The following is a 25683-nucleotide window of genomic DNA, read 5'->3' as shown; positions in this document are numbered from 1 at the left end:
TTGCCAAGATGATGCTGATGCTTTGAGAAATTACTTTAACGTAAATATACAAAGCCGAATCTTTATTTTGACAAAAAATGTTTTGAGTAATTCAATTTAAAAATAAATAAGTTTGTTTCTAGGAAGGAAATTTATTAATAAGAGAATAAGCAAAATTATGTGACAAAATTAATTTTTATGGTTAAATTTGGTATGAAAATGCTTTATTTCTAGATTCATAATTAAGAAATGATATTGTACCTTGTGAACTATTGACATTTTTAAAGATATAAGCTCACCTTGATGTTACGCTCATCGAGACCTTTCATTTGAGTACCCACATCAATTTTTTATATATTTTATATATTTATAATATTTTATATATTATCTACACTAGTCACAAAAATTAAGGGAAATTGTTGGGTGATTTTCAACGAGCTGTAACTCCGAGGAAAATGATCGTACAGCAAAAAAAAAACAAGCAAATTGTAGCTCCAAGTGTCTAGTTTTCAGATATGACCATGAAAATTTTTTATCATGTTCGGGTCTGGAAAAATCCTAAGAAAACTACAAAAAAAAAATTTTCCAAATTTTTTCTCGTCTTAAAAAAATTCTACGGGCTTCAAAAAATTTTTTTCCATTGTTTCGCTGAGAAGCCTTTTTAGAAAATTTAATGCCCTTCAATTTGACGTAATCAAAAAGCCTGTACGATGATTTGCCGCGGAGTTATCGTCAGTCAAAGCAAAAAAGTACTTTTTCACTTTGACAATCAATAACTCTGGAAATAATGATCGTATAGGAAATCGAAGGACGGTTTTGAAAACTGCACAATATTTTCTATAAGATACCGTGAATAGCTTTTGTCAAAAAAATTTGTTTTGAATTGAAAACTTTAACTGAAAAAACGACAAAAATTCGCATAATTAAGGATATTTGGATAACTTGGTATAACTTTGGATAAAATGGATGAATAAAGGATTAAGTCGGTAATTTTTCAACCTCCAAGTGTCCCCTAAAATCCCTGAAAAATTCAAAGCTCTACGATTTTTTTTTTTCATAGTGCCCCGAAGCTTCAAATTCTTTGTTTTTGCAAAAATCACCAGTATGAGCAATTTTTCGATTTTTATTCATTTCTTCAATGAAAAAAATTTTTTTTCAAAATTTTTTTTTTCTGGATTTCTCTCTAAAAGAATTGAAAAAAAAAAAGAAAGTAGTTAAAATGTTGGATTTAACATGAACATAACTCTTGCGTATTATCATCGGTCAATTGCCCGTGCAATAATTCCCCGTCTGATGGTGATGTTTTATCCACATTATCAGCCACTGTGGAAGATTTAACGCACTAAATAATAGCCCTGACTTGTCTGATCTCTGTATGTACGGTTTACTTGCTAGTAAATGCACTTTACGAGTTAAAGAAGATAGTGGGGGGGGGGGGGGTAAAAATCTAACTAAACCGGCCTGAATATAAGTTAAGGGGTTGGGATTTACCAAAAATAAGAGACCGTTATTCAAACGGATGCTTTTATCCCTCGTAAATTTATATATATATCTGCTTACCTTAATCTTTTATATCGAGAAAACACGGAAAATAAATTACATTTGCTCATTGATTGGTTTTACTTTTTATGGCGCGGGTTACTTTTAATGGGGATAGAAATTCAATTTTTAAAAGATAGAATTTTATTTTTATTTATTTTAAAGAAATTTTCCTTATAATAAATTTTTTAGAAATAAATAAAGTACTGTAAAATTTCTATTAAATTAATTTCTTATCATAAAAATAAATTTATTTTTCCACTGCAAGAATTTTTTTTTTTTTTTTTTTTTTTTTTTAAAAAAAAATTCTCCACAATTATTTTCTCCGTTAAATAATTTTTCTTTAAAATCAATAAAAATTTTTTTTTAAATTTATTCCTGCAAAAAAACTTAAAAATAAAAAAAAAAAAAAAAAAAAAAATGAGAATATCCGCGAATATGTGCAATGCGGCGTTGCACTGCGTAACGATTCAAACGGGCGTGGTGGTACGGATAACTGACCTCGCTCTTTTCTTTGGGCGTCTTTCACCCAACAACTACCGCCTTCTATTCACCTTCGTGGCAATTTGTACTCCAGCAAGTTAAACTTGTACTCTTAATGTTTTTTAAATTTTATTTTTATATAGCTTCTTCCCTCACCATCGCCGGCCGGCTCCGTTCAGCTCTGGCAAACTTACCAGACAATTTTAAAAAAATATCATTAAATGCGTAGAGTTATTTTTTATCGGGCTGTGTAATGTATTTAACTGCAGTGTAATGTATTCTGTACTTAACGGCTTCCAAATGTGCATATGCATACATATATGCACGGCAATCAACATAGACGGTCACGAAACTTTAACGTCTCATGTCTCATGGGATTTTCCTCCATGAGGGTCATCATTTCAACCGTATCATTGTTAGTTGGCTTTTCTCTGTCTGCATCACAAAAAGATGTCCTTGATACAACGATGAAAGCTTCACTTACATGTTACTCGTTACATATATTACATATTACATGTTGCATTAGGACACTAACTCAAGAGTAAACGCACGATGAGGGAGGATCACTTTATATTCGTTTAATTTCATTGTTATTATTTAAATAAAAAAAAAAAAAATTTATTTAAATCAAGAAAAAAAAATTCTTGAATTAAAGACAATTTTTTTTTATTTAAATTTTATTTTAAATGATAAAATAATTTTTTTATATTTAATAAAATTTATTAACTTTTAATAAATAATTTTTTAACATCTTAAGATTTAATAAATATTTATTAACAGTTAATAAATTATTTATTAAATTGCCAATCAAACTTAAAATTGAAAAAAAAAATTTTAAAGGTAACTCAAGAAAAGGGTTTTATGCCAAAAAGGCGGATAAAAAATTTTTTTTACCAATCAATATTATTTTTTACAGATTAATAAATAATTTATTTATTCTAAATAAATTATATTAATAGAAACAAAGCTTTATAATATCAAAATAATATTTAGTAGTAGTTACTAAATTTTTCAATTTGTACATAGCGACTTAAATGCCAAAAGGACGTATAAATTAATATGCGCTCTCTTAGAAGAATTTTAGAAAATTAAACTGATTTTTAAAAAAAATTAAAATTTTGCTGACGCAGAAATAAAAATTGAAATTACATCCGCGTAATCTCTAATAAATCTTATCCCATTTACAATACAATGTAGAGCACAGACATATACCTATATATATATATATATATATATATATTAGTTCTGGGTGCCAAGACGCATTGACTTTACACTACCCTTAGACTAGCAGCAATCTACTGCGCCCATTCCACTATCCCTTTTTGCCTGCCCTACCACACCATACCTTAGACTCTACCCGTACCCGTATACGAATTGGCAGACTGCTGTCTGGCTGTCTGGTTGCTCGGCAACGCGCTATTGGTCGCCGGCTGAGAGGGTGCAGAAAAGGCTTCAACAAACTTCTATCTAACAATATAAAACATTTTTAAAATAGTATCAAGTACTCTCACTCCAACTATTTTTTCATAAAAAATTATAAACTTTTTTTCAATTACAGTGTTAAAAAATTTAATTTACTGAATTCATTTTTTCTGACAGATCATGATACTCATTTACATCATTATCATGATGATTAAGTCAGCGACGCCCATGAAAAAACCCAAAGTATTTTTTACTTTATATTTTTATACTGATAAAAGAATTTATTAACGATTAATTATTTAATTTATTAAATTTTAATAAATATTTTTTAACATTCAATAAATATTTATTTGGGAAGAAATTATATTTATTAATAATTAACAAATGTATTATCTTTCATATTTTTAATATGAAAATGAAAATTGAATTTTTGGCAGTGGTTTTTACAAGAAAATTGAAAATTTGGCTAAAATTTCGCGGAATTTTTTTTTTTAAATAGTTGTAATTGAAAAAAAAAATATATATATATATATATATATATATATATATATATATATATATTTATATGAGATTTAGAGCTTTTTTAAGTAATAGCAATTCTAATTGATTTAATAAATATTTAACGGTGTAATGCAATGACTATCAAAAACCTTTCTAATTTATATGACAGTAAAATTCCATTGTTAAGAAAGGATATTATTTTTCTTTATCCTTTCTCTTTCTTCCTATAAAATACTTCAAGTTAATACAAATATATAGTTATATATATATATATTAGTTATTGGTTGCACAAAGATTTCTTGGTGGGCTTTTAAGGTGACTCACTCTGGAAAGGATGATGAGTCAATGCTAAGGATCGCAAACCATTTCCTGGGATAACTTGTTTTCAAAACTAATTCACAGTTAATTGGCTCTTATTCATATGATGCACCTGTTTGTTAATTGGAATAATAATAATAATAATAATAATAATAATAATAATAATAATAAAAATAGGGATTTGGGTAAAAATTATTAACTAAAATTAATTATAAAAAAATGATATTTATTTTACTTAAATCAATATTACATTATACAATAATAATGTTTTAAATGTTAATAATTACAAGATGAATTGTCATGAAATTAATTTGTTACTTGACAATTACCTAGATATTTTTCACAAAAGCAGGCTCACACATCTCAATAATTATTATTTTTTTTTTTATAACAACTGTCACAATTTTTTTTTTTTTTTCGTCATTTTTAATTAATTATTGCTTCATCCACGCACTCTTTCTCTACACAATATACAAAAGTTTATTATAAGCATATTAATCTACTAGAATATTGTCTTAATGCTTTGAAAGCTTAGATTGTATTTTTTATTTATTTTTTTTTTATTTATAAAAAAAAATAACTCAATAAAAATTAATAGTTTTAAAATTTCAACCGTTTAAAATTATAAAGAATATTTTCACGTAATTACATCGGGGTTGTAATTTTAAAACTATTAATTTTTTTTTATTATTTATTGAAATGTTTATTGAGTTTGATATTTAAACTCTTATTTAAATATTTAATGTAAGAACTTTACAAATTTTAAGGAACTTAATTTTCAATTCGTCAAAATTTTTATGAAGTGTAAAAAAAAAAAATACATCAATCGTACAAAGTCGTCTATGTATCTAATAAATTATAGATACAAAAATAATATCATGCGCGCATTTTTAAAATTTACTTTAAATACATTTAAATTACATATTAATTTTTTATCGGCAAAAAAATTAATAAAAAAGCAAAATTACGGTAGAAAGTTAAAAAAAAAAAAATACTTTTTTTTTTCACTAGTAAAAAAATTGTATCATTAAATAACAAGTTTAAAAATATAAAATTTTTAAAATTGTTTTTTAATTATCGGACTTACAATTGCACTTAAAAAAATAAACGCGTCAGATATTTTTTTTTTTTTTTTTTTTTTAAAAAGTTTAATTATTTTTAAAAATTATACATTCAAAATAAATGTATAATTATTCTGCGTAGTATTAACGCAAATTATTAAAATTTTTCATCTAATTATTTAGTCCTTGTTAATTCGTCATTATTATTACTATTACAGATTTATCGATTGGTTAACGGAACAATCGTGCGAACGACCGCACAGCGTTCATCACAGCTTTTGGTGAGTCTGTAGTCCTGTAAATTAAATTAATGCACAAAGTTAGTTTCAATAATTAATTATCTATATGATTGTTAATTAATTAATGAAAAATTACCTTAATATTGTACGGTGGAACTCGTAGAGTTGTTCGGGTGTTGCTGTCACAGAGCCTGGGGCATTTTGAGTTGGCATTGATTTTATGGCTTCTTCTAACCACCTTGCCATTGACTGAAAAAAATAATTTATAATTGAATGACTTGTGAAACTTTATTAAAAAATAATTTTTGTTAAATTGCATTATTAATCAGCAAATAATCTTACTGTTTGATCGATTAACGTTAATTCAATAATAACATCAACAGTTTCCTGCAGCATGTAAGTTCTTAAAGAAAATACAGCTGCATGCAGTAAATTCGTCACCAGTGTTTGACCCTTTTCTGTCAACACACTTTGCACTAATGATCTTCTTATCGTAAAATCTGACCGGTCCTGCAATTTAAATTTGTTTAAAATAAATTTACAAATTACAATAACAATAATAATTATTATTATTATTTTGAAGAAAAATACAAACATCATTATTTCGGGAACAATGAAGAAATTCATACAAAAATTTCATAACAGAAGCATTTGCATCTTTGTGATCAAGACTGCAAGCCGATATTGCGCAATTCATTATACTATTCTTGGATGCTGAGTGTAAAAATGCAATCGGCGCTCGCTGCATAAATCTATAAAAAATAAATTTTTGTTAATAAAAAAAAAATTAGTAAAAATTTAAGAATTAAAAAAAAATTTTTTTTAATTTAAGAATTAAAAAAAAAATTATTAAAAATTTTAAAATTAAAAAAAAAATATTAAAAATTTAAGAATTAAAAAAAAATACCTTGAACACAATCTAAAAAGATCATCAACTGTATCCGGGTGATTTTTCAATCCATTAGGCTCTTGCAACAAGGTAAAAGTAGGCCCGATGAAAGCTTCAAGCATCTGAACCAACCCTGCAGCACACTCGTGATCGGTGCTGTACTCATCGACTAATATTGACCCGAGGTACAGAAAACAACTGTGCTGATGCGTGGCATAAAGCCCGACGATCAATTTAACAATGTCCTCCAGAAGATGGACCGCGTTCTTCCTGATACATCGGACAGCGTGTCTGACGCATCGACAGCATCGCTCCATAATTCTCGAGTCTGCTGCGTACTTGTTGAACACCTTCGACAGCACTGGCCATATTTCAGTGACGACGTCTCTGCACGGATGTGGCTGAGTATCACTCACTTCAATATTGGGGTTCGTATACCTAAATTAAATAAATAAATAAATTTTTTTAACATCAATTTGACATCGATTAGTAAAAAAAAAAATTTATACGCCCTTTTGGCATTTGGATATAATATAATAAATTATTTTAAAGTAACTCTTACCTAAAAATGGCACTGAGTCTATCCAGCCAAACAACAGGATCAGTTTTGGTCCCACGCGTTACAGGGAGTCCATTGATCTCCAGCAATTCGCAAAGCGGCCTGGCTTGGAACCAACACAAGTCTTTCATCGCCCTGGTGATTTCTTCCCTCTGCAGCCTGGCTAAAATAATCGACACTCCTTTCAGCAGGCCAATAGCGGCTTCATTGCTGATCGGATATCCATCAAGACACCTGGCAATTTCCAACAATCCTGGAAAGTGGGTCGCCATATGCTCAGGACAGGCCGTGCAAATACTGTGAAGTGCTCCAGAAGCGACACTCGCAAGTCCGTTTTGACTCAAACAGACCAGCAAAAAATTAAGTATCGGTTCCAACGAATGAGCGTGACTATTTATCCACTCGCACAGTTCTCCAAGGAGTAAAATACTCGTGTGTTTAACGGCAATGTGAGTGTTCTCGTGGACATTCAAAATAGCTTCAACTACTTCTGGCACAACCTGATCTTCTTCTGGAAGAATATTCTTAGCAACTGCCTGCATTATGAAAAGCGTTGCTTCAACGCTGTCCCAAGTTGGAGCCGGTACTGGAATTCCGTCTCTGTGAGCACCATTTATTCGTGCGAACATCTCTCTGAAACAGTGACTGCTACCGACAATAAAGACTACGTCTTTAATCAGCTCGGATACTCGATTTCGGAAGAGGAAAAAGTCTTCGCTGGAAGTGTCTTGCTCGAGAATTCCTAGGTAGTCTGGTTCCATTTGGCAGTGCTTGCAGAGAGCGCTGATTAATCTGTTGATAAATTTTTTTTAGTTATTGAGATGATTTATTAGTTAATTATTATAATTATTAATTTTGCTTTATTTAATAATGACTTTTTTAAAGATATAAACTCATCCTAATGTTACACTAATCAAGAGCTTTCATTTGAGTTCCCACATGCATTTTTACATATATTTATATATATATATATATATATATATATATATATATATATATATATATATATATATATATATATATATATTCATATATATAAATATATAAAATATATGAAAAATCGATGTGGGTACCCAAATGAAAGCTCTTGATGAGTGTAATATCAAAGTGAGCTTATATTTTTAAAAATGTCAGTAGTTCACGAGATACAAGGCAATTTCTTAATTATTTACATTTTTTAAAATATAAGCTCATCCTGATATTACACTCATCGAGACCTTTCATTTGAGTACCCACATGGCATTTTAATATATTTTATATATTTATATATTTCACAAATACCATATATATAAAATATATAAAAAATACCTTGTGGGTACTCAAATGAAAGCTCTTGATGAGAGTAACATCGGGGTGAGCTTATATTTTAAAAAATGTCAATAGTTCACAAGATACAAGGTGATTTCTTAATTATGTATTTTTTTTTGGAAAAAAAAAATTTATAAAAAATTGTTCAATTTGATAAAAAAAAAATTATGTAGTCAAATATTGAGTTAATCTACTTGTAAATTTTTTTCTCAAAAAATTCTACTTCTATGCAAAAAAAAAAAAAAAAATTCAATAACTAAAAAAAAAAAAAAAAAAAAAACTAACCTGTCAATGTAGGGCTTGAATACGTTGTTCAATTCCTCGGAATTTCTCTGGTACAATTCTTCAGACAATTGGTACCAAAGATTGAAAGTAATCTGCGCAACCTCATAGTCGTGATGACCGACACACATCAGAACAAGATCCAGAATCTTGATCGCATAATGTTGCTGCCCGGAAGTCGACCCAGTAATAATTGTGATTAAAAATGTTTCAGCAAACTCGGTGAAGATGCGACAATAATTCATCAGCTGTCCAGTTTCTTCCTCGGCTACCAACAAGTGGTAGGGTTGTTCCAAGGCAATCACACTGGTGAACAAGCATAATTGAAGACGCTGAATTTCCGCAGACTCTGGAGTCTGGTGATTTTGATGGTGGTGGTGAAGGTAATTGTCAATATCACTGTGATTGTTGTTGAGTTGAAGAGACTGGAGTATTGAGCAAACGCAGTCGGCAGCTGCTTCGTGTAATTGGTCATTAGAGGTATGATTACCGAGCACTTGAAATGCGTACGCAATTATATCGCTGTTTGGTATCGCTTCAAGTGGAACTGCGTGGACTGCTATCCAACTGGTAAGACATTTTATTATTCTAATAGGAATTTGGATGTTTTCGGTGCTGGTTGTTGACTTTAGAGACATTTTTAAAAACTCCGACACTATGTCAGCGCATGAGGATAAGTCTGCTAGTACTTGATCCCGTCTGTTAGCGCCAAGGCTCAGGGTGTTTGTTTCTTCGGGAAGAAATTTTATTAGCTCTAATAAAGGCCACAGACTTGATTTATTTCCACCGAAACGATTTATCAAGTCGATCACCGGCTTCTGCCAAGCTGGCATTTGGAGAGCCAGGTCAGCCAGGGCTAGACATAGCTGAAATATAAATTTAAATTAGTAATTCATTTAAAACTAGCAAGATTGATTTTTGGAAAAATTTGAAAAAAAAAAAATTGAAATTTTTTTTTTTTTTTTTTTTTTTTTCAAATTTCTTGAAAAATTAATTTCTTTGATTGAAAAAATAAAGATTTTTAAGAAAAAAAATTTTTTTTCATTGAAGAAATGAATAAAAATCGAAAAATTGCTCATAATGGTGATTTTTGCAAAAACAAAGAATTTGAAGCTTCGGGGCACGATGAAAAAAAAATCCCAGCGCTTTGAATTTTTCAGGGATTTTAGGGGACACTTGGAGGTTGAAAAATTACCGACTTAATCCTTTGTTCATCCATTTTATCCAAAGTTATCCAAATATCCTTAATTAAGCGAATTTTTGTCGTTTTTTCAGTTAAAGTTTTCAATTCAAAACAAATTTTTTTGACAAAAGCTATTCACGGTATCTTATAGAAAATATTGTGCAGTTTTCAAAACCGTCCTTCGATTTCCTATACGATCATTATTTCCAGAGTTATTGATTGTCAAATTGAAAAAGTACTTTTTTGCTTTGACTGACGATAACTCCGCAGCAAATCATCGTACAGGCTTTTTGATTACGTCAAATTGAAGGGAATTAAATTTTCTAAAAAAGCATTTCAGCGAAACAATGGAAAAAAATTTTTTGAAGCCCGTAGAATTTTTTTAAGACGAGAAAAAATTTGGAAAATTTTTTTTTTTTGTAGTTTTCTTAGGATTTCTCCAGATCCGAACATGATAAAAAATTTTCATAGTTATATTTGAAAACTAGACACTTGCAGCTACAATTTGCTTTTTTTTTTTTTGCTGTACGATCATTTTCAAAATTAATGTCATCTAATTTAATTTTCATAATTAATTTCCATTAAAAAAATTTATTAAAATTTTTTTCGCCTGAATTTTCTGAGCTAATATTTAATAATAATAAGTTTAATAAATTGAATAAAAATTACCTGAATAACAATTGCTGGATTGGTATGTTCATCAATCTGCGAAATGTGTCCAATTAACGAGTCACGTAATGAAGCATGGGCTTCAACCGGTAATTCGTGAAAATCATATTGGATTTTCGCTCGCATTGTTTGAGCTGCGAAAAAACACGAGTCTAAATCTTTTTTCTCCTGGAGAATTCTGTCCGATATTTTCCATGCGTAGACCTGTAAAAAAAAAAAAAATGAACCTAATTGTTTAATTTTGTCAACAAAAAATTATGGAGGAATTGTAAAAAAAATATATTTAAAGAATTATTTTTAGGTTATGAAAAATTTTTAATTTGCAAGCAAGTGATAATTATTTATTTAAAAAAAAAAATGCGCATGAGTGCAAAAATTGGAGAAATTTTTAGAATTTAATTAAATAAAAATACAAAATGAAAATCTGTTAAAAACTTACCGTTTTTTGAAGTTCTTGTAACCACAATGATGCCCTGTTTTGTTCAGTAGGGTTTGATTTTTGGTGCATAGAATAAATAGCTTCATAAACAGTTTCTATTTCTGGCGGTAAATTCATCTTTAACTATTTTTTTTTTTTAATAACTACTTACTGTTATTTATTGTTTATTATCTGTTATTATTACTACTATACATACAAAGTTTGAATGCTCGCTTCAGCTGGTCAGAAAATCAACTCAATGGAAAGTTGTTTTCACAAAAATAATACTCGGAAAACGTGCCGCCATTTTTACTAGACCTCTGGCGGGTAATTTTAAAATTAAAAAAAATTAGTTTTAAAAAATTACATTTTTAATTTATTAAAATTTCTACGAGCCCATTTTCCTGATGATTTTCTTTTTTTTTAATTAATTTGTTAAAGAAAATTAAAACAATTGTGAAGTGACTTTTTTTTAGCGCCTTTTATTTTTAAAATAACCCGTGCGCATGCGCGAAAATAGGGGAAAAATGGCGGTTTCCCCCACTCCTCACGGAAATGTGCCGATAGTCAGACTCTTTTTTTTTTTAATTACACCCACAATTTTAATTGTTTACAATAAAAAAAATTTATAATCAACTTGAAATTAATTTTAATCTGTTATAAATTTTTAAATAAATGTAATTAATTAAATTTTGTGACCAAATTTATAAAGTTTAAATTTTTAGTTATAAAAATTTCCGCTAGGAAAAATTTACTATTTTTTTTTTTGACAGTTCTCATGTGTATTTTTAGAACGTATTTATCATAAATTAAAGAATATTATTGCAAGTGTTAATTGTGATAATTGGAACAATAATTAAATTGTTTTATTTAAAAAAAAATTTGGAGAAGATTATAAATACTTAAGTTGACATAAAATAAGAGGTAAGTTTGTAATTTTTAAAAAGTTTTAATTTTTAGGTTATAAATATTATTTTGTCAGAGTAATTATTTTATTTATTTAATTTTAAATATCTGTCAATTGTTTATTTTATTAGTAGAGAAAATTTATACTTCTAAAATCAGCTGACATTAAAAAAAAAATTTTTTTCAATAAAATAATTTTTATCAAAATTTCTAAAAATTTATTTAACAGATATTTATGACATTTAAGTTGGCAGTCACTTAACTATTTTTAATACAAAAATTATTTTTAAAAAATTGCATTTATGGTTTTTTAAAATTTTTCCATGTCAATTAAAAAAAAAAATTTTTTTGCCACAATTTATTTCTTACTAAATTTATTAAAATTATCAAAAATCTGCTAAATTTATTTTCATCAATACTGCAATCAGTTGACATTAATTTTTTTTTTTTTTTTTTTTTTATTAATTAAAATAAAACTAAAAAAAAATATTTTTAAAAAATTGCAATTTAATTTCAGAAAAATGGGAGAACGCAAAGGAACAAATTTATACTATCCACCGGACTACGATCCGCGTATGGGTGGACTAAACAAATTTATGGGCACCCATGCCCTACGTGAGCGAGCACGTAAATTACATATGGGAATATTGATAATAAGATTTGAAATGCCATTTAATATATGGTGTAATGGATGTAACAACCACATTGGCATGGGAGTAAGATATAATGCCGAGAAGAAAAAAATAGGAATGTACTACAGCACACCGCTGTATCAGTTCAGAATGAAGTGTCATTTGTGTGACAATCATTTTGAAATAAAAACTGACCCAGCTGTAATTATAAATATTTATTACACTGAAATTAATAGACAGTAAAAATTTTTTTATAATTTTATAGCAATTAAATTATTAAAAATTATTAGTGAAAAATTAAAAAAAAATTTTTTTATTTTAATTTATTTAGTAAAAAAATTTAAAAAAATTTTGAAGTCAGTGTCATTATTATTACTATTTTTTAAAAATTGTATTATTAAAAATTACTAATTAAATTATTATAATTTTAGAATTTAACTTACATAGTAGAAACTGGAGCGCGTCGCCAAGAAAATCGTTGGGACCCAACAGAAAATGAACAAGTTGTCCCAGAAGAAAAAGAAGTATCAAGAAGACTCTATGATGATCCGATGTTCAAATTGGAGCACTCGATGGACGATAAGAAGAAAGCTAAATCAAAGGATACTACTTTGAATGCTATAATTGCTAATAATGAACAGTTCAAAGATGATTATGCGATCAATTCTTCACTACGGGCTGCATTTAGAGTAAGTATTTTATTTCTTCAACTGAGACCGCAATAACTTTAGACGTTATTGAAGATATAAGCTCATCCCGATGTTACACTCGTCAAGAGCTTTCATTTGAGTACCCACATGGCATTTTGATATATTTTTCATATATACATATATATAATATATATAAATATATAAAATATATGAAAAATTGATGTGGGTACTCAAATGAAAGCTCTTGATGAGTGTAACCTCGGGATGAGCTCATATCTTTAAAAATGTCAATAGTTTACAAAATAAATTATTTAATTAAAATAATTTTTCAGGTGAAGAAAAAAGAGTTACAAGATCGAAAAAGCTTGTCATTAAAAATGGGACTGTCAAACGTAAACCTAGTTGACGAATACGCTGAAGATGTAAAGCTGGCTCAATTGTTGATGCAAAATAAAAAAACAAATGGAAGCAAGTCAATTTATTCTCCATTAAAAAGGCTCGTAAATACCAGCCATGCTCATAAAATAAAAAAACAAATGGCACCCTCGACTTTGAAGGTGAGTATAGTTAAAAAAGATAAAAGTCGAGAAGACAGTACCAGCAATGCAAGTACTAAATTAAACCCAAGTACTTCGCTAGTTAATTATGATTCATCTAGCTCAGACAGTTCGTAGAATAAATTTTTATAAAAATAATTAGATTTATTTTTTGTGTATAAATTTTATTTATTTTTTTTTTTATAATACTTTTTATAACAATTAAAAATGGTGCTCAGTAAACTGAGATTAACATTATTAATATTTATTTTAAATCTCTATAAAAATTACTAGTCTATTTAGATTTTTATTTATAAAAAGTATTTCTTTAGACTTTTATTGAAGATATTTTTTTAAATTATTAATAAAAAAATTTATTAGCAATTTTTTAAAAAATATTGACAATAGAAGTTTTAAGTATCTTAAAAAAATAAATGAGATTAATTCTCACAAAAAAATTTATATGAAAATTTTTTTTGTAAATTTATACAACTTATTTTCTTGAAAAATTATTTTCAAGCATAATTAAATTTATAATTAATTAATTTTAACATTTAAAAAAAAATACTAAACAAAGTTTCTAAAATTATTTATGATAGTAATATTAATGTTAATAAAAATAAATCAATAATCATGTACAATAAAAAATTGATTACACTTTATATACATTAAAAAAAAATATATATATATATATACATATATATATATATATATATATATATATATATATATATATATATATATATATATATATATATATATATATATATATATATATATATATATATATATATATATATGTGTGTGTGTGTGTGTGTATATGTAAAAAAAGATATCAAAATTTTTCTTATGATAAATAAGTATACTTTTTTACATAGTATGTTTTTAATGTAAAGCTCGTTATCGTTGTACTTTATTTAGATATTTTTTAGATTTTTTTAAACTAAAGTTGGAAGTACATGGACAAAAAAAAATTAACTTGAATCAAAAAAATTAATTTTTGGAGTTAAAAGTTCAAGTTAATTTTTTTTTTTTTGTGGAATGGAATAAATATATAAAAAAAAAATTTATATAATTATTCAGGCGTAGTTTGAACATTACTACCTTCATTACGACGATGCAAGCGTTCGGGATGAGAACAAGCCAATTGACTAAAGTCGCGAACTACATCATTGAACGTTTCGTCCCCGGTAATACCTATTTCAGAGTCTTTCATCTCTTCGTTCAATAATCCTAGTCTTAACAGAGTGACAATATCTGCGTTAGCTTCTTTTACAGCTATTGACAATGGTTTCACTCCACTTTCGTCTTGGATATGCTGATCTGCGCGGTGTTTTAATAATAAACACACTTGCGCTGTGTGGCCTGAAAAATTGAATTTTTTAAATAAATAAAAAATAACGGATTTTAAAAATAATAGAAAATGAGTTTATATCTTAAAAAATGATCTTGTATCTCGTGAGCTATTGCCATTTTTAAAAATATAAGCTCACCCCGACATTACACTCATTAAGACCTTTAATTTGAGTACCCACATGAATTTTTCATATATTTTATATATTTATATATATCATATATATGTATATATGAAAAATATATTAAAATGCATGTGGGTACTCAAATGAAAGCTCTTGACGAGTGTAACATCAGGATGAGCTTATATCTTAAAAAAACCTCAATATTTAAAAAAATACAGTACAATTTAACAAAATTAATTATTTAATAATTACCTAATTCAGTAGCCAAATACAGCGGAGTTTTACCTTCAGCATCCTGACAATTGATTTTAGCCCCATTTAAAATCAAATACTCACAGGACATCACAGACCCCTAAAAAAACAAAATAAATAAATCTCCAATTTCATCTCTAATAAAAAAAAAAAAATTACACTAATTATCGCCTGATGAAGAGCAGTACGTCCGCGATCATTAACATTGCACCACATTTTATCAGCTCCTGCGGCCAAAGCGGTGCACATAACCGGGAGGTTATGTGCCGCAGCAGCTTTATACAGCAACATATCAGCGTGTAAATTTTCAATATCCTCCTCCTCGGCAAACTCCTCTTCCTCCCCAGCAGTAGAGTCCTGATCCGAGCTAAGCTCGAGACTGCTTTCAATAAAAGGTTTAGGCAAGTCACAGCCAAACATCAAAACATCAAACTCCTCTTTCTCACCTTCTAAAACCACCTGCTTGGTTTCTATCAAAGAATTCTTCAGCTCTTTATCATCAGAGCCAACAGAGCTAGCCTCCGACTCGCTAACTTCTGCAACAACTTCATCAGCTTCACAAAACCCCTCCTTAATTTTATTCTCAATTTTCCTCTGACTTCTGGGCCTTCTCCTGAGTTTCCTGACGCTCCACTTCCTAAAGCGCATGATGTCCCTCTGGCCCTCTGCAGGGACTAGAGAATTATCAAAAGACCTGACAAACTTTCTGTCAACATACTTGGCCTTAATCCAAGCCTCGCGGATGCCGTTGATGCACTTGGGCGTAGCTTTAGTGACATCGTTGCTAATTTTCACGGCTTCGTAAACATTATTGACGACATTGTTCCCCAACTCGGCCATGACCTTCAAAATTTCCGGCTCCCAGTCGTCTAAAGTCAACGACCTGACTTTGCTGTAGTGAACACCGAGACTGCGATGAATCCCCGAGCACTCGATGCACAGCGTGATGCCCAGGTTGATGCTGGCCCACTTGGGGTTGGGGCTTCCGCAGTCGCAGCAAGTGTCATTGCCGGGGATCTTCAGCAGCTGCTCCCAAACCCGGGTCTTTAATTTCAAGCCCGATCTAACGGGTCCGCGCGAGTTGTTCCGCTGGAAATCCAAAGCCTTGACCGGAGACAGCGTGTAAGAACTCGTGCCGCGTTGAATAGCCGCGCCGATGGCCTGCTGCATGGCTGTCACCCACGCGAGGTACATCTCCTCGCTGTCGGCTTGCAAGATATGGCTTTTTGTCGGGCTTAAGACTTCAAAGCAGTTGCGCCGCTCGCAATCCACGATTGACTTCACTGTGCACAGCCGCAAGTCTTCCTCCATCACTGTGTACTCGTCGTCGCCGGTCCGCTTTTTGTACACCAGCTGGTGGTCTTTCAGGCAGAACCACCTGCGGTTCCACGTCTTAAAAGCGTTGCTTGTCCGCTTGAATAAATATCCCTCCATCCGCTTCTTGTTTGGACCCTCCGTCGTCGAAGGAACCAAGTCCCGGCTCGTTACGAACACGTGCCGGTTCTCCATCTCTTTTTCCAGCTTTGACGAGTCCTGCCGCATTGTCACCAGGTCCTCGCTCAAGTCCTTCAAGAACGAGTCCAGGTCCTGCGCCAGGTCTGAACCTTGGTGGTAGTATGTGAAGCACGCGTGCATGTAGCTCAGCAACGAGCCCAGGATCTCGTGACGACGACGCGATTGTAACATTGTTAACGCGTGCACGTAGTCCAATGCTGTGTGACGGAAACATGAACGGGTCGCTGACAGGATGTTCGAGACTTCTTCGTACTCCGCTGGACGCGTTTTGGGGACTTGAGAGTTTCGGTTCAATGCAATGTCCAGGTCGTTGGAAATTTTTTCAAAGTAATGACGGGATTCTTTGGCTTTTTTGACGTCACTGCAATTTTATTTAATTATATTAATTATTATTTGGTTTTTTTTTTTTTTATTATTTTAGGGGGATTTTATTATTGAAGATTATACATCAAAAATTTTGACTAAATTTTTAAAATTAAAAAAATTTTTTTAATTTTAAAAATTCTTGAAAGAAACAGTCAGGTCACTCACTACATTATAATTATCGACAATAGTGATTATACTGATTATTATAATAATACCTTTTTATAAAAGCACTGAGGTCTCTAACAACTGTTCTCGATGCTTGATCCAATAATATTGTGTGGAATTTGTTCATTTCTTGCAACGCCTGGATTAATTTATTTAAAAAACTCATTACTTTTTCATCATCGGTAAAGTATTGAGATAATTCCCACAGGCTGCTAGTGAACTGGCTAGAAAAAATATTATTTATAAGTCATTATTAGATAATTGGTCATTTATATTTATAAATTTATTTTTCTCATAATAAAATAATTAAATAATTATATTAGCAGACATTAAACAATTTTTAATTTTTTTTTTTTTTTTGTATTTATTAAATTTTTAAATTTAGTTATTTACAACTTAAATATTTAAAAAAATTATTTTTAAAATTTTTTAAATGTGGAATTTTTAAAAAATTGTTTTTAAAATTTTTTACATGTAGAATTTTTAAAAAATTTTTTTACGAATTTTTCAAAAATAAAAATTCTAAAAAATTGTCAAATGTGTGCTAATTTTATTTCCATAATAAAAAAATTAATTTTTCCTAAATCAAAAAATTACAATAAAATTTTAGTAATAAAAAAATAAAAACGGATATGACATATCCTTATATTATACAACTGTCAATAATTGGTGGGAAAGTTGAAATGACTCATACATTTCTGACCAGCATTAAAAAAAAAAAAAAAAAAAAAAACTTACTTCTGTTGTCCGACGAATGTTTTCCCAGCATCAATCATTAAATTACAATATTTTAATACCTATAAAAAACAATCTACCGTTAACACGATCAACTTAACAATAATAATAAATAACAACAATAGTAATTTAATTTACCTTATCTAATTTTTGCTCCAGCTGATCTATATTCCCCTCGACAGTTTCGATGCATGATCTAAAATTATAATAAAAATAAATTTATTTATTATAAAATAAATAAATGTTATAAAAAATAAATTATTTAAAAAAATTGACATGTAGAAATTTTAACAAATTAAAAACACAATTTTTTAACTCCAAATTTGTTTAAAAAAAAATTAAAAAATTGTAAATTTCAATTTTACAAAATTAAACTTTTATAAAAAAATATAACAATGAATAATTAAAAAAAATTGCGTGAAAGTAACAAGTAAACAATACAGAGCGTGAACAAAGAAATTAACAGCTGATACAAAAAAATTTTATGGATTAATAAAATTAATTAATAATTAATTGATTAATATTTAGAAAACACGCATTAGTAAAATTGAAAACTAATAATAAAAATAATGTATAAAAAAAACAATACCGAAATTTTGGAGTATCCCGGAGACATTCATCAAAGTCTATCAAAGTCTTCATGATTTTATTTTATTTATTAATTTTTCTGAACAAATTTATTTAATTTTAAATTGTTCATAAATTCGGTCATTAATAAAAAAAAAAAAAAAAAAAAAAAAACAAACACTTAAATTAATATTTTTAAATGTAAATATAAATCAAGTATAACGAAATTATTTTTCACTGAGTGATCGTGCCTCCATATAAACACTCGATTTACTTCGGGCGCTCTCGGGAACCTTCGGGTGTAATTTATCGGTTTGATAATCTATGACACTGAAGTTAACAGATATTAAAAATTTTTGTAAAATAAATTTTATTAAAAAATTAAAAAAATTTTACAATAATGCAATTATTAAAAAAAAAAAATTCATTAAAAAGTTTCACATGTAAAAATTAATAAAAATTACAAGTGAAAATTATTGAAAGCATTTTTTTATTGTAATTAATTTGTTAAAAAAATTTTTAAAAACAGCTGACGGCTAACTTCAGTTTTATAAAATTTGACAGCTGTCAGCTAACTTCAATATACAAGTAATATAGTAATTTTTTTTTCCTTAAATTTACTATAGTAAATTTTATTGTTACTATTTTTACGTTGGTTATTCCAACTTTCATCCACATGGACAGTAAAGACAGTTACAAGTTACATTTATTATTTATATTACTAAAAAAAAATACAGCTGTTTCATCGTAAATTATAATATTAATTTTTTAAACAATAAATATGGAAGACTCAAGCGGGTTGTTGAATGAAACTGATGGATTTTCCCAATTTATTCGAATTATTATCGCTGTTGCGGTAATTATATTCACTCTGGGTAAATATTTTTATTTATAACTCTAAATATTTATTTACAAATTTTATTAATTATCAATGGCTTAAAACAAACGTATTTCATAGTATTTACAGTAATTGTAAAACATAAGTAAAATTAATATTAAAAAATACGCACATAATATGTTATAATAATACATGTAGTACAAAAAAGAGTACATATCATAAATTAATTATTTTTTATGTAAAAAAAATAAACTTGTGATTTGTATTTAAATTTTTTCATGTGTCTTTAAATATTTAAGACACTTGGAGTTTGTTTTGCGCTTTTTCAGTTCAAGTTTTTGAGTGAACATTTTTTTTTTATTTTTTTTTTTTAAATTAATTGATAATTTACAGCTGATTTTAATTTTTTCAGTTGTCTTCACATTCTGGCAGAGAAGAAAATCAGCAAAAAGAAATATTCTTCTCACTGGATTGTGCGAGGCAGGAAAAACTTATCTGTTCAATAAATTTGTTCAAGATAAATCTATCCCGACTTATACATCTGCAAAAGAAAATATTGGAGAGATTAAAATTAAAGACGTAAGTTTTTTTTTTTTTTTTTTTTAAATTATAAAATAAATTAAAAAATAAACTATGCATAAAAATTTTTTTTAAAAATATAATTTATAATTTTTTAGAGCTTTAAAAAATTTTTAAAACTGTTATTGCAATTTTAGAAAATAAAAAAAGAAGTAAATTATTTTATTGAGTAAAAATATTTTTTTTTTTTACAGCGAAGTCTTCAAATAATTGATTTACCCGGTCATGAACGTTTAAGATACAAATTTTTAGACAAATACAAAACATCTGCGGTTGGCATAGTATTTATTATCGACTCTGTCACTATCAAAAATGATATACGTGACGTGACTGAGTAAGTTATAAATAATAGATAATAATACACATTGATAAGTATTTAATAAAAAAATGTTTACTGTAATTTATAAATATTAAATTGTCTTTGCAGATTTTTATACAATTTGCTATCAGACTCAACAATCCAAAAGGTTCCATTGTTGATTCTTTGCAACAAACAAGAAGAAAAAACAGCCAAGTCCAGCGACGATATAAAATTGCTGTTGGAAAAAGAAATGGATCTCGTACGCGTTACTAAATCTAGTCAATTAGAAGCTACAGATGATACTTCTGCCTCGTTTTTTATAGGAATTCAAGGCAAAGATTTCAAGTTTGAGCACTTGAATACTGAAATTCAATTCGAAGAATTGAATTCTAATAAATTTAATAAAGAGACTCTACAAGAGACATTCAGAAAAATTTTTTTGTAATTTAAAAACATTGATTTTGTTAATAAAATAATATTTCTAAACTTTTTCTTAATTATTTTAGAATGTTTTATTTTTAAAATCAATTTTTAATGTTAAATTATAAATTATTCAATTTTATAGTAAAAATTTTATTTTTTTCAAACACTTGAAAAAAAATTATTAGAAAAAATTTTTCTAAACTAAAAAATATTTAGTTTTTTCAAAAATATACAAAATATCATTTACCTGTATTTTTTTTTTAATATTTTAGAATTTTTTTTTTAAATAAATTACCGCAAAAAATGATCAAAAAAAAATTGTGTTGAAGAAATTTTAAATAATAAAAAATGCAATTTTTTAAAAATAATTTTTTAGAATAAATTTGATTATAAAATTAATAATTATTAAAAAAAATTAAAAAATGATCTAGTAATTGCTAAAATTGACAATTTTTCAATTATTTTTTAACAAACAAATTTATTCAGAAAAATAAATTGCAGTTGTATTTTTTTTTAATTTCTAAATGTTAATTTTTTTGACACTATTTTATTCATTAAAATTATCAACAATCTATTAAATTAATTTTAGTATCAAAAATAATTATTTTTTCAACGTTAAAGTATTTTTTTTAAAAAACAAATAACATAAACACAAACAGCTGATCGCTGTGAAATATCAATAACCAGCCCATAAATTTAACAAAAACAATAACACTGAAGTTAGCCGTCAGCTGTTAATTTAAAAAATTAATTACAATAAAAAAATACTCCTAAAAATTTTCACTCGTAATTTTTATTAACTTTCACATGTGAAACTTTTTAATAATTTAATTGCTATAAAATTCTAAAAAAAATTTTAACATCTGTCAACTTCAGTGTCATTAAATTTATCAAAAAAGAAATTTAATATTTATTGACAAATACTTATCAAATATTAAAAAAATTAATTCTATTGCAATTGTAAGTAAATTATATAAATAAATATTACTATTTAAACTTGTCTGTGACGTATCAATCCCGTGACAAAGATTAAATTATTATTATTATTATTATATATTTACATTTTTTTTTAGATAGTGAAAAAAAAAAAAAAAAAAAAGAAAAAAGTGAACAAGTGTTGGAAATTTTTTATAATACTTACGCAAAAACATCCATGGAATAAATTTCAGTAAGTTATTAAATTTTTTTATTGTTTTATAACCAACTTATTGTTGCTATTGTTGCAGCACTTGACCGCTCATGTTTAGTTAAAACTCCAAACAATATATGGCAGTAGTGTGTACCAATAGGTTATCATTGATTGTCAAGTTTATTGAACGGCATAATAAAATATTTAAAATGTCTAGTTTATCTGGAAAATCAATCAACGTTAATCTAGGAGGTGAATTTTTAATTTTATTTATTTGTGTGTTTATAAAAAAAAATTATTTAAGTGTGTGAAGTTTGATCTTACAAGTGACAAAAAAAATAATTTTTTTTGTCACTTGTCGCCAATTTAATTATTAAAATCATTTGTTTTATAGTAATTAAATTATTAGAAAAAAAAATTAATTAAAAAGTTTGACATGTAAAAATAAATAAAAATTTTTAGAAGAATTTTTTTATTGTAATTAATTTGTTAAAAAAATTTTTTAAATTGACAGCTGATCGCTAACTTCAGTGTTATTTTTTTTTTTTACTCATTTTTGAATATTTTTATGAGATTTTGTGAAAAAAAAAAAAAAAAAAAAAAATGTAAATTAATTATGTTAATTATTTTTTTAGATATGAGGATTAAATATAAAGATAAAAGTAAAACATTTACAGAAGATCAATTAGATTGTAAAGAACCAATTGGACAATTTAAAGCTTGGTTTGAAGTTGCTAGTAAGACTCCCGGTATTTTAGAAGCTAATGCAATGTGTTTAGGAACTGCTACTAAGTAATAAATTTATGTATTTATTTATTTATTTATTTATTATTATTATAAAATTAATTAATTTTAGAACTGGAATACCATCAGTAAGACCAGTACTGCTAAAAGGATTCAGTGATAAAGGATTTAAATTTTACACTAATTATGAAAGCCGTAAAGGACGTGAACTAGTAAGTTTAATAATGAACGTTTTTTTTTTTTTTTTTTTTTTTTCCTAATGAATGAAATAAATATTAAGTAGTTTAATTTTAGGCAGAGAATCCAGTAGCGGCTTTGACATTTTTCTGGGAGCCATTGCGTAGAACTGTGAGTATTTATCAACTACTATTAAATTGAATGATTGGTTAATTTAATGCTGATGGTTAATTAAGGTTCGCATCGAAGGAGACGTAGAAAAAACTTCCGATGAAGATTCAGATGAATATTTTACCTCTCGGCCTTTTGCTAGTCAAGTCGGAGCACATGCAAGTAAACAGAGTGCGGTTATTGCCGGTAGAGAATCCCTGATGATTAAAGAGCGCGAATTTTTAGCGCAATTTTCTGATGGAAAAGTTCCTCGTCCTCCTTGCTGGTAATTTAAATTTAAAAATTTCACAATTATTTTTCTTTTTAGTTTTAGTAGTTTTTTTTTTTTTTTTAATTGTTTTCAAAATTTTAATTGTTTTTTTATTATTTTAATTTTTTTCAAAATTTTCATCATTTTTTTAATTAAAATTTTTTTCTAAGTTAAAAATTTTTTTATACTTAATTTTGACATTTATAGGGAGGTTTTATAGTAATACCAAAAACAGTTGAATTTTGGCAGGACAAAGCGATCGTTTGCACGATCGCATACGATTCCGTCGTCCAGGTCCTAACGAAAAAATTGACAACATTGTTGTACATCAAGGAGAGAAAGGCTGGGTATATGATCGACTATCACCCTAGTTCAAAATTAATCAATTAATCAATTACCCAACCAGTGCATTTCTTTCTTTCTGCTTTTTATTAAAGAAGTTTATAAAATCTCAGCTTCTAGACAATAATCACCGAGTCAATTTCAATATTTCTCTCTGTAATCCTAAAATAAATGAAATATATATTTTTAGACAGAAAATTTAATTTTTTATTTTTAATTAATTACCTTGCTCACTTTTCCAAACATTCTCGGCTTTTAATTTGTTGTCTTGTTTTATCAATTGTTCAAATTCTCTCATATTACCGCCGACACCAAAGTAGTAACTTTTACCAGCTACATATCTAAAATTAGAGTAAATATTAATTAAAATTTTATAAACCAAATTAGTAATAAATATTTTAATTAAATTTTTTTAAGGAAGTAAAAAATAGAAAACTAACTTTTAATTTTCAATTTTTTGATAAAAAAAATTTTATTTTTTTAAATAAAACTTATTTATTTATTTTTACTCGACTAAATAAATTTTTAAAATCTCTTTGGACAAATTCTGTAATTTTTAAACAAATGATTTATTTTTTATTCACAAAAAATTCACTCTTTTTTTTTTTGTCATTACAATAATATTGTCATTACAATAACTTACCCAACTCCGGTAGTTTTTAAATGTCTCGTAAATATTTCATACAATTTACTCTGATTTTCTGTATTGTAAATAGTTTCACAAGTTAAAATCAAGTCATACTTTTCATTATTATCTTCCGAGAGCAAATCATTAAAAGATTTCCAGTCTCCGGAATAAAATTCAACTTTACTGTTTATTTCTTCAGTACTTGGGAGATTTAATAAGACATTTGGTATTGTTACAAGCTGAATAACTTCACTATTCTACAATTAAATTAAAATAATAATTAATTGTAAATTTATTAAAATTCTAAATAATTTTCAAGTCAAAAATAAAAAATAAAATTAAAAATTTCTTGACTAGAAAATTAAAATAAAATATTTTTATTTACATAATCTTGAAAGTGAACATATGATCCGTTGATCAAAGCAAAAATCCCAACAATTCCTGCTCCACACCCTAAATCCAAAATTTTAAGATTTTTAAAATTAATATTTTGGTTGTTTAAAAATTTTATTAAATCAAAACTGCACTCCCATATTTTCAGGCCACCTAAAAATTAAAATTAATAAATCTTAAATTTATTTTACTTAAAATAATAATTAAAAAAAAATGCCTGCTGATTTAATTATTATTTTATCATAAAAAATTATTGTAAATTTATAAAAAAATAAATAATTTATTTATTACCTTCATAGACTGCAGGAAGTAAGTCAGAATGTTCTGACTCGGCTTTTATAATATTTTCATATTTGTTACTGAGATTTACCACAAGATTATCAACATTTATGACTTTTAGATTTAAATCTTCAGTTATTTGTAAAGATAAACAATCTTGATCAGAAATTGGAGTTTTTTCAGTGACAGGTATTCGTGTAGCAGGAAACCAAGATAGTTTACTTTTTTTTTGATCTTCTAAAAATATAAATAAAATTATAATACTCAAGTTAGCGGTCAGCTGTTAATTTTTAAAATTAATTACAATAAAAAAATCCTTCTAAAAATTTTTACTTGTAATTTTTATTAATTTTCAAAAAATTCTAGTTAAAGAAAATTTTAATCTAGAAATTGAAAAAAATTACAAGTGTATTTAAAGAAAAATTTTTTTATATATTTGAAAAATATGTCGCTGCGACACCTAACCTCAAAATACAAATATTTATTCTTTTAAAATTTTTAATAATTACCTGTTTGATTTTTATCTTCGGAGAAATTAAACTTGAACATAATTAAATATATTTTATTGAATATTAAAGAAAAATAAAAAATTATTTAAAGTAATTAGTAGTTAATTTAATAAAAATTAAAAACTTATGTTGACAGGTCAGCACATGTGCGCATGTTTATGTCAACTGAGGATTTGAATTGAATGTCATAAAAATTCTTATGAATTTTAAGATAAGTATTGTTGCTAATATTAAGTATACACAATTGAATAATAAATAAATTAAATTA

The 25683-nt window shown here is 27.1% G+C and overlaps 6 protein-coding genes across 7 annotated transcripts; 3 read left to right on the top strand and 3 right to left on the bottom strand.

The window, feature by feature from the left end:
* Positions 1-4783: 4783 nt before the first annotated feature.
* Positions 4784-11220, bottom strand: Tnpo-sr (transportin 3). Its single transcript, XM_074252807.1, has 9 exons — positions 10872-11220; positions 10433-10636; positions 8584-9446; positions 6994-7782; positions 6450-6869; positions 6138-6294; positions 5885-6052; positions 5679-5791; positions 4784-5598 (listed from the first exon to the last, which is right to left on the bottom strand). Exons 1-9 carry the CDS (start codon positions 10986-10988, stop codon positions 5535-5537), a joined length of 2895 nt encoding a protein of 964 aa, XP_074108908.1. The 5' UTR covers positions 10989-11220; the 3' UTR covers positions 4784-5534.
* A 414-nt stretch (positions 11221-11634) lies between these two features.
* On the top strand, positions 11635-13920 carry LOC141533666 (coiled-coil domain-containing protein 130 homolog). The gene is made up of 4 exons (XM_074252665.1): positions 11635-11774; positions 12274-12589; positions 12820-13077; positions 13371-13920. Exons 2-4 carry the CDS (start codon positions 12278-12280, stop codon positions 13710-13712), a joined length of 912 nt encoding a protein of 303 aa, XP_074108766.1. The 5' UTR covers positions 11635-11774; positions 12274-12277; the 3' UTR covers positions 13713-13920.
* Positions 13921-14395: 475 nt separating this feature from the next.
* Cenb1a (Centaurin beta 1A) lies at positions 14396-18825 on the bottom strand. Its single transcript, XM_074252651.1, has 7 exons — positions 18675-18825; positions 18224-18281; positions 18089-18147; positions 17401-17574; positions 15464-17180; positions 15305-15404; positions 14396-14939 (listed from the first exon to the last, which is right to left on the bottom strand). The coding sequence occupies exons 1-7, from the start codon at positions 18725-18727 to the stop codon at positions 14650-14652; spliced, it is 2451 nt and encodes an 816-aa protein (XP_074108752.1). The 5' UTR covers positions 18728-18825; the 3' UTR covers positions 14396-14649.
* A 499-nt stretch (positions 18826-19324) lies between these two features.
* On the top strand, positions 19325-20859 carry Srprbeta (signal recognition particle receptor beta). Its single transcript, XM_074252653.1, has 4 exons — positions 19325-19527; positions 19903-20069; positions 20264-20403; positions 20497-20859. Exons 1-4 carry the CDS (start codon positions 19434-19436, stop codon positions 20813-20815), a joined length of 720 nt encoding a protein of 239 aa, XP_074108754.1. The 5' UTR covers positions 19325-19433; the 3' UTR covers positions 20816-20859.
* Positions 20860-21866: 1007 nt separating this feature from the next.
* On the top strand, positions 21867-23804 carry LOC141533659 (pyridoxine/pyridoxamine 5'-phosphate oxidase). Its single transcript, XM_074252656.1, is given in 8 exon segments — positions 21867-21961; positions 22020-22174; positions 22558-22714; positions 22779-22878; positions 22961-23014; positions 23080-23279; positions 23471-23508; positions 23511-23804. Coding segments are annotated over 7 exon segments (789 nt in total). The 5' UTR covers positions 21867-21961; positions 22020-22059; the 3' UTR covers positions 23636-23804.
* On the bottom strand, positions 23675-25571 carry LOC141533656 (histidine protein methyltransferase 1 homolog). 2 transcript variants are annotated; one of them, XR_012480323.1, is made up of 7 exons: positions 25416-25571; positions 24919-25143; positions 24620-24780; positions 24250-24491; positions 24047-24153; positions 23832-23947; positions 23675-23768 (listed from the first exon to the last, which is right to left on the bottom strand). XR_012480323.1 is itself a non-coding variant. In XM_074252652.1 (6 exons), exons 1-6 carry the CDS (start codon positions 25453-25455, stop codon positions 23734-23736), a joined length of 819 nt encoding a protein of 272 aa, XP_074108753.1. In that variant the 5' UTR covers positions 25456-25568; the 3' UTR covers positions 23675-23733. The 2 variants fall into 2 exon arrangements, 1 of the variants encoding a protein (XP_074108753.1); XM_074252652.1 differs by lacking the exon at positions 24047-24153 and having other exon boundaries at positions 25416-25568.
* Positions 25572-25683: the final 112 nt, after the last annotated feature.

Source organism: Cotesia typhae, unplaced genomic scaffold (assembly GCF_013202065.1).
Source record: "Cotesia typhae breed Kobodo isofemale line unplaced genomic scaffold, CoteBio_Ctyphae scaffold_121, whole genome shotgun sequence".
Lineage (NCBI taxonomy): Eukaryota > Metazoa > Arthropoda > Insecta > Hymenoptera > Braconidae > Cotesia > Cotesia typhae.
Note: the sequence above shows the minus strand (reverse complement) of the source record. Positions and strands in the feature narration are given on the sequence as shown.